This window comes from Delphinapterus leucas, chromosome 5 (genome assembly GCF_059928025.1).
Source record: "Delphinapterus leucas isolate spDelLeu-1000000601 "Yukka" chromosome 5, BTC_Dleu_Yukka2, whole genome shotgun sequence".
Classification (NCBI taxonomy): Eukaryota; Metazoa; Chordata; class Mammalia; order Artiodactyla; family Monodontidae; genus Delphinapterus; species Delphinapterus leucas.
In genome coordinates this window covers 63,779,786-63,795,236 of record NC_143133.1, presented here as the reverse complement: position 1 = coordinate 63,795,236, position 15,451 = coordinate 63,779,786, and the positions used below count along the sequence as shown (strand labels likewise).

At 39.1% G+C, this 15,451-nt stretch overlaps 1 protein-coding gene across 1 annotated transcript in view; it reads left to right on the top strand.

Moving 5' to 3' along the window:
• The window catches only part of RFC1 (replication factor C subunit 1), an 83,602-nt gene that overhangs the window by 52,898 nt on the left and 15,253 nt on the right, over positions 1–15,451 (top strand). Inside the window, exons 11-17 of the mRNA XM_022565790.3 lie at positions 341–520; positions 1,884–1,988; positions 5,091–5,490; positions 7,071–7,183; positions 8,905–9,019; positions 10,532–10,623; positions 10,832–10,969. Of these exons, the coding sequence (XP_022421498.2) occupies positions 341–520; positions 1,884–1,988; positions 5,091–5,490; positions 7,071–7,183; positions 8,905–9,019; positions 10,532–10,623; positions 10,832–10,969 (1,143 nt within the window). The remainder of the gene's footprint in view (positions 1–340; positions 521–1,883; positions 1,989–5,090; positions 5,491–7,070; positions 7,184–8,904; positions 9,020–10,531; positions 10,624–10,831; positions 10,970–15,451) is intronic.

Below are 15,451 nucleotides of genomic sequence, written 5' to 3'. Positions count from 1 at the left end.
CATCTGGTTGTTAAAGTGTTACAAGTTAACTAGTAGTTTAAATATTAAAAAAAAATGAGAATAGTATGAATGGATAATTTTAATACACTTCCCTAACCACGTTGGACGTATATTTTTTATTGCTGGTTTTATAAGTTTATTAAATGTTAACCTACATAAGAATTTCTCAGGATTTAATTTGTTCCTGCTTATTTGCTGTAAATTTCCTGTAAATTTTTTCATGCTGAGATTATTTATGATGTCAAATGAGAAAAATCAGCTTCCTGCAGCTTTGATGCCAAATATTTCTTTGGAAAGCTGCCATGTAATTTTCTCTCTGCTTGAACACTTTGGTTTTTAGGGAGCTGAAAATTGCTTGGAAGGCCTTACGTTTGTAATCACAGGAGTGCTGGAGTCCATTGAACGAGATGAGGCCAAGTCTCTAATTGAGCGTTATGGGGGAAAAGTAACAGGAAATGTCAGCAAGAAAACAAACTACCTTGTCATGGGTCGTGATAGTGGTCAGTCCAAGAGTGATAAGGTGGGTACTGCTGTGTTCTCAGCACAGTGAAGTAGGCTGCTTGCCTTGGCAGGCTCTTCATGTGACCATATGTAGTATAATGTCCTTTACACAGAGTGAGATGAAGGAAAAAAATGGAAAAGTAATTTCTTCACTATATTATTTCTTCTCCACAGAAATGTTGTTTGGCTTTGACCCTGGGATTTTGGTTTTCCAGTTGAAGGCACAGTTCCTATTTACTTGGCTTTCTTAGTGTACTATTCTAGTCAAAATCTTGTTTTGAAGATAGAAGCAAATGAAGTTTTCCTCTTTTTCTAGTCCTAAGTATACCTATATATGCTGCTGTGGACTCCATCTTAAGTTTTTTAACTGGAAGATCTTTTTATTGGAAGGTCTGTTGGGTAGTATTGCATTTAGTCCCAAGTAATAGAATACCTGACTAACTGTGGTTTTGACAAATAGCTGCTTATTTCCTTACCTTATGAGAATTGCAGAGGCAGGCAGTTGCGGGGGATGGTTCAGCACCTCGGTGATGTAGCTAGACTTAGTGCCATCCTCCACTTCTGTCTTCATGCACGTTGCCTTGTGTTGCAAGGTAGCTGCCACTCTCAAGTTCACATATAAGGCAGGAAATAGGGAGCAGTGACAAGATGTTATACTAGCTGTGACTGACCTTATAAGAGTTTTCCTGGAAACACCTCTTACAGAATTCCGCTTAAGTCTCATTGGCCGGAGCTGTCACATGGCCATTCACAGCTACACGAGAGGTTGGGGAGGATGAGGACTTTTCTGATTCTCAGACCAATCATAAGTCATCACTTGGAGATGGACACATTGGAGTTCTGTTAGCAGGGATAAGGTAGAGGAGAGTGTCTGCCAGCCGATATGGCTTTGACCCTAGGGGCTTTGACCTTTGTAGGGCAGAGGGAAAGGTAAAGCAATCCACAGAAGTGGCAGTGTGATACCTCAGGTGCCAACCCACCACTCTTAGAGGAGGTATCTGTTATTTTCTTTTTTTTTTTTTTTTGCGGTATGCGGGCCTCTCACTGTTGTGGCCTCTCCCGTTGCGGAGCACAGGCTCCGGATGCACAGGCTCAGCGGCCATGGCTCACGGGCCCAGCCACTCCGCGGCACGTGGGATCCTCCCGGACTGGGGCACGAACCCGCGCCCCCTGCATCGGCAGGCGGACTCTCAACCACTGTGCCACCAGGGAAGCCCTATTTTCTTTCTTTTTAATGATACTTTTTCATGAACATGGTTTTAGAAAATATTCCAGTGTTATCTAATTTACAAATGTGGTTTTTCACCTTCTGACAAGCCTGAGAATCATATTTTTTTTTACAGAAAGTAATGGTTTCAATGATTTGCATTTTTAATTAATAGGCAGCAGCCTTGGGAACAAAAATTATTGATGAAGATGGCCTGTTGAATCTGATTCGAACTATGCCAGGCAAGAAGTCCAAGTATGAAATAGCAGCTGAAGCTGAGGTTTGTATACAATGAACTTGACTTATTTAAGTTGGTGTATAGCAACTTCCCTGTTTCATAGAGACATTTCTTGGGTGGATGCAGGTCTGTGGGCTAAAAAATTAGCTTTTCCTTCTACCACAAGTGAACTTACCTTATTTCCTTTTGGGTGGTGGGCTGTGCTGTAGGCTGTTGTCTTTGACGTGTCTCCTTACCTTTCTCAAAGGGGTATGAGGAGGGAGAGGGGACCTTGTATCGCACTTACCATATCTACTTAAACCGTCCATATTTTCCATAGTCTTGCAATAACATTGTGCAAAGGTTCTTGCTTAAGAGTTCTTTGAAGGAGATACTATAGGTATCAGCCTGGTAATATTTTCATTTAGAACTATATTAGGACTTTTCCAGTTGTGACAGAAACCAAGCTGATACTAGCTTTAGCAAAAAGGGAAAAATTTTGACTCACATAACTAAACTCTGGGCAGTCGGATGTAGGAACTACTGCATGTACAGACTGCAGTGCTTTTAGGACCCTTTCAGTTTCTGTCTTTGTACTTCTCCTAGTGTTAGCTTTATTCATTTCCACTATATACAGGTCTTTTCCACGTGTAGAACACAGGGGTGCCAGCAGCCCAAGTTAAATGTCCCCAGCTCTGTCAACCCAAGTGGTGAGGTGGTCTTCCGATTTATTCCAGTTAGAAAAATCTTGGGGAATGATTTGGATTAGCCCGTCATCAGTGTCCCCTAATGTTGACAGCTTACATAGCCGTAATACAGTTATCAAAACCAGGAGGTTCACATTGATGCCATGCTCTTAACTTCACAATTCCCCCCCGTTATCCTTAGGATCCCACACTGCACTGAGTTGTGTCTTCTTAGTCTCCTCCAATCTATGATAGTTCCTCAAGTCTTTCCTTCTCTTTTTATGACCTTGATTTGATGAGTACTAGTCAGTTGTTTTGTAGGATGTCTCTCAGTTTGGGTTGTTGATGTTTTCTCATGGTTAGATTGAGGTTATGCACTTTTGGCAAAGAAGACCACATAAGTGATACTCTGTCCTCCTCAGTGCATCGTATCAGCTGTGCATGATGTCGGTATGTCTTATTACTGGTGATGTTAACCTTTGTTACTTGGTTAAGATGATTTCTGCCTGGTTTTCCCACCAGTGAAGTGATAGTTTTTCCCCTTTGTAACTGATAAATATCTTGGGGAGATACTTTAATACCTTGTTGTTCCTCAAACATTCACCCACTAATTTTAGCACCCACTCACTGGTAAAGAGGCACTTTTTTTTTTTTAAACATCTTTATTGGAGTATAATTGCTTTACAATGGTGTGTTAGTTTCTGCTTTATAACAAAGTGAATCAGTTATACATATACATATGTTCCCATATCTCTTCCCTCTTGTGTCTCCCTCCCTCTCACCCTCCCTATCCCACCCCTCTAGGTAGTCACAAAGCACCGAGCTGATCTCCCTGTGCTATGCGGCTGCTTCCCACTAGCTAGCTATTTTACGTTTGGTAGTGTATATATGTCCATGCCGCTCTCTCACTTTGTCACAGCTTACCCTTCCCCCTCCCCATATCCTCAAGTCCATTCTCTAGTAGGTCTGTGTCTTTATTCCCATCTTACCCCTAGGTTCTTTATGACCTTTTTTTTTTTTCTTAGATTCCATATATATGTGTTAGCGTACGGTATTTGTTTTTCTCTTTTTGACTTACTTCACTCTGTATGACAGACTCTAGGCCCATCCACCTCACTACAAATAAATCAATTTCATTTCTTTTTATGGCTGAGTAATATTCCATTGTATATATGTGCCACATCTTCTTTATCCATTCATCTGTCGATGGACACCTAGCTTGTTTCCATATCCTGGCTATTGTAAATAGAGCTGCAGTGAACATTGTGGTACATGACTCTTTTTGAATTATGGTTTTCTCAGGGTATATGCCCAGTAGTGGGATTGCTGGGTCGTATGGTAGTTCTATTTTTAGTTTTTTGAGGAACCTCCATACTGGTCTCCGTAGTGGCTGTATCAATTTACATTCCCACCAGCAATGCAGAGGCACTTTTTTTTTTATTGAGACATTATTCACACATCATAAAATTCACCCTTTTAAAATGTACGTTAGTGGTTTTTAGTATATTCACAAGACTGTGCAGCTGTCACCACTGTCTATTCCAGAACATTTTCATCACTCCCCACAGAAACGCTACACCCATTAGCAGTCACTCTTCATTCCCACCCCTGGCAACCACTACTCTACTTTCTGTCTATGGATTTGCCTGTTCTGGAAATTTTCTATAAAGGGAAACATGTAATATGTGGTCTTTTTTTCTGGCTTTTTTCACTTAGCATCGTGTTTTCAAGGTTCAGCTATTTTGAAGTATAAATCAGTGCTTCACTCCTTTTTATTGGTGATTAGTATTCCATTGTGTGGGTATACCACATTTTGTTTATTTGTTCATCTTTTGATGGCCATTTTGGGTCGTTTCCATTTTTTTGGCTATAAAATATAATTATTTGTATATATAAAATATAATAATGCTGCTATGAACATTTGTGTACGAGTTTTTGTGGAGAAATTAAATATTAACTAGTCAGAAAACAAATTCTTAATCCTTTACCTTTTTTTATTTTTTATTTTTTGTGGTACGCGGGCCTCTCACTGTTGTGGCCTCTCCCGTTGCGGAGCACAGGCTCTGGACGCGCAGGCTCAGCGGCCATGGCTCATGGGCCCAGCCGCTCCGTGGCATGTGGGACCTTCCCGGACCGGGGCACGAACCCGCGTCCCCTGCATCGGCAGGCGGACTCTCAACCACTGCGGCACCAGGGAAGCCCCTTTACGTTTTTTTAAACTGATTTTATAATACTTATTACTTTCAAAAAACTAATATATTCTCATTTTTAAAATTGTATTTGGGTGCTTTTTGGTGTGCTGTTAATTTTTTTAAGGTTTGGAAGGTGGGGATTTCCACAAGTAGCAGGGTCCATTGTGAAAAGACAGAGCCAGGTTGGGTAGCTCATTTGGATATCTTAGATTGCCCTCTAGAGTACATTTAGAAGGATAGAAATTCTCTATATCTCATCAGGTTTCTTTTTTCCTCCAATTTTTAAGATGAAGAAAGAAAAATCCAAATTGGAAAGAACACCCCAAAAAAATGACCAAGGAAAAAGAAAAATTAGTCCAACTAAGAAGGAATCAGAATCTAAAAAGTGCAGACTGACTCCCAAAAAGCAAAGCTCTATAAAGTCAATAAAAAAGGAAACAAGTATGTTTCAGAGAGGCCTGGACTTCAAGGAGCAGGTGGCTGAGGAAACAAATGGTGACAGCTGGGCTAGGAATTTGGCTGATGACAGCAGTGAAAACAAAGTGGAGAATTTGCTCTGGGTGGATAAATATAAGCCATCCTCGCTCAAGACCATAATTGGACAGCAAGGTGACCAGAGCTGTGCCAACAAACTCCTACGCTGGCTCCAAAACTGGCACAAGAGTCCATCCGAAGATAAGAAACACGGTGATTTTACAGCTTCATTCATTTTTCTGTGTGTCTGTCACCATGTCATTGCTCAGTGACACATGTGTTAGGAAGTGTAGTAGTTGGTTCATTGATCTCTCAGCAAGCATTTATTGAGAGGCTGCTCTGAGCCTAGGTGCTGTGCTAGACCCCGGGAATGCTATTGTGAACAAAACACAGTCCCCTTTAAGGCACTCCTGGTCAGTGAGGGAGACGTAGGTAAACCAGTAATTAAAAATGTATTGTGCTAAGTACTGTTACAGGGTTAAGTATAGGGTCCTCGGGGTGGAAGTGTGTGGTCAGGGATTCCCATCCCTAGAGGAAGAGATATCTAAGCTAAGACTTGGAAACTAAGAAGGAGTTAGCTAAGTGAAGGGAGGGGAGTGTCGGGTGGGAGAGCATACATGTACCAAGGTCCGAGACATGTGAGAGCAAGACCCCTGAGAGGGCCAGAGAGACTTGGGAGGAAAGGTGCAAATAAAAAGCTGAGGCACGCTTACCGAGTAGGCAGCCTGAGGATCCCAGTAGCATGTTTGCTTTTGGTAGGCACGGAAAATGAACAGTTGCAATATATATTTAATGTCCAAAGTGTTTATTATTGGAACTGAAGTTTCCAATCACAAATGTTAGTAGTGTTGTCTTGAGCTCTAGCCACAGCCCTGGGCGATACTGTGTGAGAAATAAGAAGGAAAAATTTAGTGAGCATCATAGTGAATTCCCAAAGCAATGACTGGGTTATTAATGTCTAGGTGGTCACTAGACACTGGCCAACAATGCCAGTTTATTTTATTTATAACAGATAATATAATTGTAATAATACAGGGTTAAACTTAAGCTGACCCCTTTTCTCTTTCCAACACCAAATAAAAGGTGGCATAAGTGCTTTGTGTACCTAGAGAAGACTTTTTAAGGCTTCGGGTGAACTATAGTCCGTTTTCCCATGCCTGAAGTAGGTTTAACCATCTCTCTCTCAGTCCTTGTATATGAATTGAGAACCCATTATGTGCCAGGTCCCCATGTGATAAGGGGAGGAGTTGAGCTGGGCAGGATAGTTGCAGATACAGCATTTTCAGTTCATTATTTTTGTGATCATGTAGGTGACTGTGCTTGTTAGTATTTACTGAGACATGCCAGGCTCTGTGCTCAGCATGTCCATCCTCACAGCATGCCCACTAGACGCATTACTATTGTTACCCTCATTTTACAAAGGAGGAAGCAGACACAGAGGGGTTAAGTCACTTCTGAAGTTCTCCCAGCTGCTGGTGAGCGGTAGAGTTAGGATCAGAGCCCAGGTAGTGTGCTCCATGACCTGTGCTTTTGTAGGAAAGGAAACTCATAAGATTATTGTTTCAGATCAGGGTTTTAAAGTTTTCGTGTTTTATTTTGAGTGGAGGTGAGATAGGGAGTAGAATTTCACCAAATGCTCTGGAAACTGTTGTTTATACTTTGTAAAAAATATTCTGCAAATTTCGAACCAAACTGGAGGTGCTTCTGATGCTAACTTTACGCAGTTATTCCTGCCATTCCTGCATTTCTGTTAGGTAGTAGAGGTTAACATTCTGGAACTTCTTTTTTCCTAGCAGCAAAGTTTGGTAAATTTGCTGGCAAAGATGATGGCTCCAGTTTTAAAGCTGCATTGCTCTCAGGCCCTCCCGGTGTTGGCAAAACAACCACAGCTTCTCTGGTTTGTCAGGTGGGTATTCTGTCCTTACTTTTCTAAAATCAAACCTCTAGAATTTGCTTTGGTTCTGGGCATATTTGTCATTTTCATCCTTTTTTAAATATTGGTAATTATAATAATAGGTGATATTCACTTGTGTGCCAGACAGTGTGCAAATAAGCCCTTGGGTGTATAATCTTATAGATAATATGTCTTAGAGACTCTTGTAGATACAGATATCTTATATACCCTTGTAGGAAGAATGCGGTGTACTCAGTATAGGTACTGTTGCCATCCTCATGTGACAAACGAAACAGGCTTATAGAGGAGGGTGGTGGCACAGTGTGAACCCAGGTAGTCTAACTCTTCACTGCTATGGGATCCTGCCTTTGCTCTTGTTGTCTCTACAGCTGCCATATCTCTGGACAATGAGAGGACGAGGCACTAGAGCCAAGCAGGGCTCATGTATCAGGATGCTATGAAACGATACATGAAATAGTATCAGCATAATAAAATGAGAGGTTTTAAACTTACTTTAAATTTATTGCTGGATTGGGACTTCCCTGGTGGCGCAGTGGTTAAGACTCCATGCTCCCAATGCATGGGGCCCGGGTTCAATCCCTGGTCAGGTAAATAGATCCCACATACATGCTGCAACTAAAGAGTTCACATGCTGCAACTAAGGAGCCTGTGTGCTGCAACTAAGACCCGGTGCAACCCAATAAATAAATATATATATATATTTAAAAAATTTATTGCTGGGGCTTCCCTGGTGGCACAGTGGTTGGGAGTCCGCCTGCCGATGCAGGGGATGCGGGTTCGTGCCCCGGTCTGGGAAGATCCCACATGCCGCGGAGCGGCTGGGCTCGTGAGCCATGGCCGCTGAGCCTGCGCGTCCGGAGCCTGTGCTCCGCAATGGGAGAGGCCAGAATAGTGAGAGGCCCGCGTACCGCAAAAAAAAAAAAAAAAAAAAAATTATTGCTGGATTTCCCAACCCTCTGTTGGATAGGCTGGTGGTTCCATTTAGTCTTTGTTGTATGGACCAGACCATAAATTTTTAGTTGGTGTAATAACTATATATTTTCTACTCTATTATTTAACATTTAAAAAAACAGAAAATTTTTTCCCTAGTCTTTACAGTTGTGAAGATGGCTCTTTTTTCCCTTCATTATTATCATTACTTTTTTGGGGAATTGAATTACGGTCTTTCATAATGCCTTATGATCAACATAATGATCAATTTTGGGAAATAAGTCCAAATTACTTTTCACAATTTGACAGGAAGATTGTGTATTGAGATAGTTTGACAAAGAATGATTTAACTGTATAGTTTATCTTGAAGAGTAAATAATTACTTTTTGTTATCCTAATAAAGATTAATTCTAGATCTACTATTGAAATTTTAGGATGGTTATATTTAATTCTTTTGGGGACTTTAAGAAGCAAACTTCTTAAAATTGCTTGTGTTCAAATATACTCTTCCAGATTAGTGCTATGTGAGCTGAGGTTTGAAGACCAAACTTGTGTGTTTACATGTGTCTGGTATGTTATGTATATGATATTTTAAAAAAATCTCTTAGTAATGTGAGGCATATTATAGTTCATCTTATTGTCTGTTAGCATCCTACTTTATCTTTTCACCCATGGTTACTTATGTGACTTCTCTACCCTCTTTCTTTCTTAATTGCCTTGTTTTTGGGGGGTGAGTTATTAATTTGCATTGTGATAGTAATGGTGACCAATATTTTGATTAGGAATTGGGATATAGCTACGTGGAACTGAATGCAAGTGACACTCGGAGTAAGAACAGTTTGAAGGAGATTGTTGCTGAATCGCTGAATAATACCAGCATCAAAGGCTTTTATTCAAGTACGTGGATTTTTAAACTGGTTTTTTTTTGGTGGAGGGGAGAGGTTATGTAAGAAAAACAGTTAATTTCAATGTTCAGTAACCAGTATTGAACATTACTATGTGCCAGGCACCCTTCTAAGTCCTAGAGCTAATGAGAGAATAAGAAAAGCCTCTGACATAATTCTGATAGGACAGTAGTTAACTTTATTTTTTCTTTTTTTTTTCGCGGTACGCGGGCCTCTCACTGCTGTGGCCTTTCCCGTTGCGGAGCACAGGCTCCGGACGCGCAGGCTCAGCGGCCATGGCTCACGGGCCCAGCCGCTCCGTGGCATGTGGGATCCTCCTGGACCGGGGCACGAACCCATGTCCCCTGCATTGGCAGGTGGACTCCCAACCACTGCACCACCAGGGAAGCCAGTAGTTAACTTTTTTTTTTGGTCAGGTCTTGGTGGTTTCTGAGAATGTGATAAAAATGTATATGTGGACACATTTATGCAGATTTTAGAGGATTCAAAAGTGAATCCTGTGAAGAGAGAAAGTTGATAAATAATACAGTGCGATGAGAGAGGAGATAAAGGCTGTAAGTGAAGGAATGATTCTGTTTGAGACATTGGGGAAAACTACCAGTAAAAGGGTGACGTTTGTTCAAAGGGCCTTGAAAAATGAGAAAGAGAATAGTTTGTGGGTGGAAGAGGTTATTTCAGGCAAAGGTGGTAGAGGAGGAGAAAGGACATAGTGTGAAAGTGCCACTGTGTTTCAAGTTGTGGCTAGTGGTCTGGCATGGCCAGAGTTTATGTGGAAAATAAGATACCCAAATTACAGACTATACTGCATATTTAGAATCTACAGTATATTGCATGGTCACCTGAATGGTAGAAGATGATAAAAAGAATTTGCTCAGGAAATGTCACTCTTATACATGATTGGGGGGAGTATAAATCAGTACAGCTCTGGAGAGCAATCTGACAGTATTGCTCAAAGTTGAATTATACATACCCTTTAACCCAGAAAATCCAGTTCCTGGAATTTAGCAACCGTTACACTTGTATATATGCAAAATGACAGATATATGTAGGGGTATTCATTGCACATGATTCATAATAGCAAAAGATTGGAGGCATTTCATATTTTATCAGTGGAAAGTGGTTAATTATGATGTATGTGTAAAATGGAATATTTAAATAGCCTTTAATAAATAAGGTGTTCTGTATGTGCAGATAAGGAACAGATCACAAAATCATATTAAATGATAAAACCAAGGTGTATATTTTTATGTACACATGTTTTTAATATGTATAGAATGTCTCTTAAGGGATATACGTACAGGAGACTGTTCCCATTGTTTGCCTCTAGAAACTGCATATCCTAGGAGACAGAGGTGGGAAAGAATTTCTTTTCACTGCTTACTCTTGTGCCTCTTGAATTTCACGCCATGGACATGTGTTACATAGATACATTTTTAAAGCAGCCGTGTTTGAACAATTGTGATTTTGTTTGTGTCCCGTCCCATTGCTTCTCAACGTGGGGCAGGTGGAGCAGCCCATTCAGTAGGCACGAAACACGCTCTCATCATGGATGAAGTAGATGGCATGGCCGGCAATGAGGACAGGGGAGGAATTCAGGTAATGAAATCACCGTATTTTTGAAGTTTTACTGTTGATTTTTATTTTTTAAAAAATATATATATTTAAAGAACTAATTATCATGCTGTGATATTTACGGCAATTCAGGCATGTTGCTGAGGAGGTTTTAAAACCTAAAATACATACGTTGTGTGGTATTTTGTTGTTCTTTTATAAATTGTTTTTATGTTGCAAATTTTCCTTTCAGGAATTAATTGGCCTGATAAAACATACAAAAATTCCCATTATTTGTATGTGCAATGATAGAAATCATCCCAAGATTCGATCTTTGGTTCATTATTGTTTTGATCTTCGTTTTCAAAGACCTCGGGTTGAACAAATTAAGGTATGATAATTGGAATATTTTTCTCCATCACACTGTCCTATATATTTTTGGGTCAATTTTTTTTCTTTTTTCATTTCTAAATCTTGACAATATATTGTGTTGTCTAGGGTATGGGAAAGGGTATTTTCATATGTTAATGACAGATGTATAAATGAGTACAATTTGGGGAGGAACTATAGCTATTACAGTTTTAACATAAATGTAACTTTTAAACCAGTGCTTTAAGTTCTGAGCTTTATCACAGCATATACACAGAGAAAATATGATTTCTTTTTTGTTTGTTTTTTTATACTGCAGGTTCTTATTAGTCATCAATTTTATATACATGAGTATATACATGTCAATCCCAATCGCCCAATTCAGCACACCACCATCCCCACACCACTGTGGTTTTCCCCCCTTGGTGTCCATACGTTTGTCCTCTACATCTGTGTCTCAACTTCTGCCCTGCAAACTGGTTCATCTGTACCATCTTTCTAGGTTCCACATACGTGCATTAATATACAATATTTGTTTTTCTCTTTCTGACTTACTTCACTTTGTATGACAGTCTCTATATCCATCCACGTCTCAACAAATGACTCAGTTTCGTTCCTTTTTAGGGCTGAGTAATATTCCATTGTACATATGTACCACAACTTGTTTATCCATTCGTCTTTCGATGGGCATTTAGGTTGCTTCCATGACCTGGCTATTGTAAATAGTGCTGCAGTGAACATTGGGGTGCATGTGTCTTTATGAATTATGGTTTTCTCTGGGTATATGCCCAGTAGTGGGATTGCTGGATCATATGGTAATTCTGTTTTTAGTTTTTTAGGAACCTCCATACTGTTCTCCATAGTGGCTGTATCAATTTACATTCCCACCAACAGTGCAAGAGGGTTCCCTTTTCTGCACACCCTCTCTGGCATTTGTTGTTTGTAGATTTTCTGATGATGCCCATTCTAACTGGTGTGAGGTGATACCTCATTGTATTTTTGATTTGCATTTCTCTAATAATTAGTGATGTTGAGCAGCTTTTCATGTGCTTCTTGGCCATCTGTATGTCTTCTTGGAGAAATGTCTTTTTAGGTCTTCTGCCCATTTTTGGATTGGGTTGTTTGTTTCTTTAATATTGAGGTGCACAAGCTGTTTATATATTTTGGAGATTAATCCTTTGTTGATCCATTTGCAAATATTTTCTCCCATTCTGAGGGTTTTCTCTTCGTCTTGTTTATGGTTTCCTTTGCTGTGCAAACGCTTTTAAGTTTCATTAGGTCCCATTTGTTTATTTTTGTTTTTATTTCCATTACTCTAGGAGGTGGATCAAAAAAGATCTTGCTGTGATTTATGTTAGAGAGTGTTCTTCCTATGTTTTCCTCTAAAAGTTTTATAGTGTCTGGTCTTACATTTAGGTCTCGAATCCATTTTGAGTTTATTTTTGTGTATGGTGTTAGAGAGTGTTCTAATTTCATTCTTTTACATGTAGCTGTCCAGTTTTCCCAGCACCACTTATTGAAGAGACTGTCTTTTTTCCATTGTATATCTTTGCCTCCTTTGTCATAGATTAGTTGACCATAGGTGCATGGGTTTATCTCTGGGCTTTCTATCTTGTTCCATTGATCTGTGTTTCTGTTTTTGTGCCAGTACCATATTGTCGTGATTACTGTAGCTTTGTAGTATAGTCTGAAGTCAGGGAGTCTGATCCCTCCAGCTCCGTTTTTTTTCCCTCAAGACTGCTTTGGCTATTTGGGATCTTTTGTGTCTCCATACAAATTTTAAGATGATTTGTTCTAGTTCTGTAAAAACTGCTTGGTAATTTGATAGGGATTGCATTGAAACTGTAGATTGCTTTGGGTAGTATAGTCATTTTCACAATATTGATTCTTCCAATCCAAGAACATGGTATATCTCTCCATCTGTTGGTATCATCTTTAATTTCTTTCATCAGTGTCTTATAGTTTTCTGCATACAGGTCTTTTGTCTCCCTAGGTAGGTTTATTCCTAGGTATTTTATTCTTTTTGTTGCAGTGGTAAATGGGAGTGTTTCCATAATTTCTCTTTCAGATTTTTCATCATTAGTGTATAGGAATGCAAGAGATTTCTGTGCATTAATTTTGTATCCTGCAGCTTTACCAAATTCATTGATTAGCTCTAGTAATTTTCTGGTGGCATTTTTAGGATTCTCTATGTATAGTATCATGTCACCTGCAAACAGTGACAGTTTTACTACTTCTTTTCCAATGTGTATTCCTTTTTTTTCTTTTTCTTTTCTGATTGCCGTGGCTAGGACTTCCAAAACTATGTTGAATAATAGTGGTGAGAGTGGACATCCTTGTCTCGTTCCTGATCTTAGAGGAAATGCTTTCAGTTTTTCACCATTGAGAATGATGTTTGCTGTGGGTTTGTTGTATATGGCCTTTATTAAGTTGAGGTAGGTTCCCTCTATGCCCACTTTCTGGAGAGTTTTTATCATAAATGGGTGTCGAATTTTGTCAAAAGCTTTTTCTGCATCTATTGAGATGATCATGGTTTTTATTCTCCAGTTTGTTAATATGGTGTATCACACTGATTGATTTGTGTATATTGAAGAATGCTTGCATCCCTGGGATAAATCCCACTTGATCATGGTGTATGATCCTTTTAATGTGTTGTTGGATTCTGTTTGCTAGTATTTTGTTGAGCATTTTTGCATCTATATTCACTAGTGATATTGGTCTGTAATTTTCTTTTTTTGTAGTATCTTTGTCTGGTTTTGGTATCAGGGTGATGGTGGCCTCATAGAATGAGTTTGGGAGTGTTCCTTCGTGTGCAGTTTTTTGGAAGAGTTTAAGAAGGATGGGTGTTAGCTCTTCTCTAAATGTTTGATAGAATTCACCTGTGAAGCCATCTGGTCCTGGACTTCTGTTTGTCGGAAGATTTTTAATCACAGTTTCAATTTCAGTGCTTGTGATTGGTCTGTTCATATTTTCTGTTTCTTCCTGGTTCAGTCTTGGAAGGTTATACCTTTCTAAGAATTTGTCCATTTCTTCCAGGTTGTCCATTTTATTGGCATAGAGTTGCTTGTAGTAATCTCTCATGATCTTTTGTATTTGTGCAGTGTCAGTTGTTACTTCTCCTTTTTCATTTCTAATTCTATTGATTTGAGTCTTCTCCCTTTTTTTCTTGATGAGTCTGGCTAATGGTTTATCAATTTTGTTTATCTTCTCAAAGAACCAGTTTTTAGTTTTAATGATCTTTGCTATCGTTTCCTTCATTTCTTTTTCATTTATTTCTGATCTGATCTTTATGATTTCTTTCCTTCTGCTCACTTTGGGGTTTTTTTGTTCTTCTTTCTCTAATTGCTTTAGGTGCAAGGTTAGGTTGTTTATTCGAGATATTTCCTGTTTCTTAAGGTAGGATTGTATTGCTATAAACTTCCCTCTTAGAACTGCTTTTGCTGCATCCCATAGATTTTGAGTCGTCGTGTCTCCATTGTCATTTGTTTTAGGTATTTTTTGATTTCCTCTTTGATTTCTTCAGTGATCACTTCGTTATTAAGTAGTGTAATGTTTAGCCTCCATGTGTTTGTATTTTTTACAGATCTTTTCCTGTAATTGATATCTAGTCTCATAGCGTTGTGGTCGGAAAAGATACTTGATACAATTTCAATTTTCTTAAATTTACCAAGGCTTGATTTGTGACCCAAGATATGACCTGTCCTGGATGATGTTCCATGAGCACTTGAGAAAAATGTGTATTCTGTTGTTTTTGGATGGAATGTCCTATAAATATGAATTAAGTCCATCTTGTTTATCATTTAAAGCTTGTGTTTCCTTATTTATTTTCATTTTGGATGATCTGTCCATTGGTGTAAGTGGGGTGTTAAAGTCCCCTTCTATGAATGTGTTACTATCGATTTCCCCTTTTATAGCTGTTAGTATTTGCCTTATGTATTGAGGTGCTCCTATGTTGGGTGCATAAATATTTACAATTGTTATATCTTCTTGGATCGATCCCTTGATCATTATGCAGTGTCCTTCTTTGTCTCTTCTAATAGTCTTTATTTTAAAGTCTATTTTGTCTGATATGAGAGTTGCTACTCCAGCCTTCATTTGGTTTCCATTTGCATGAAATATCTTTTTCCATCCCCTTACTTTCAGTCTGTATGTGTCTCTAGGTCTGAAGTGGGTCTCTTGTAGACAGCATATATATGGGTCTTTTTTTTGTATCCATTCAGCCAATCTGTGTCTTTTGGTGGGACCATTTAGTCCATTTACATTTAAGGTAATTATCGATATGTATGTTCTTATTCCCATTTTCTTAATTGTTTTGGGTTCGTTAATGTAGGTCTTTTCCTTCTGTTGTGTTTCTTGCCTAAAGAAGATCCTTTAGCATTTGTTGTAAAGCTGGTTTGGTGGTGCAGAACTCTCAGCTTTTGCTTGTCTGTAAAGGTTTTGATTTCTCCACGTCAAATCTGAATGAGATCCTTGCTGGGTAGAGTAATCTTGGTTGCAGGTTTTT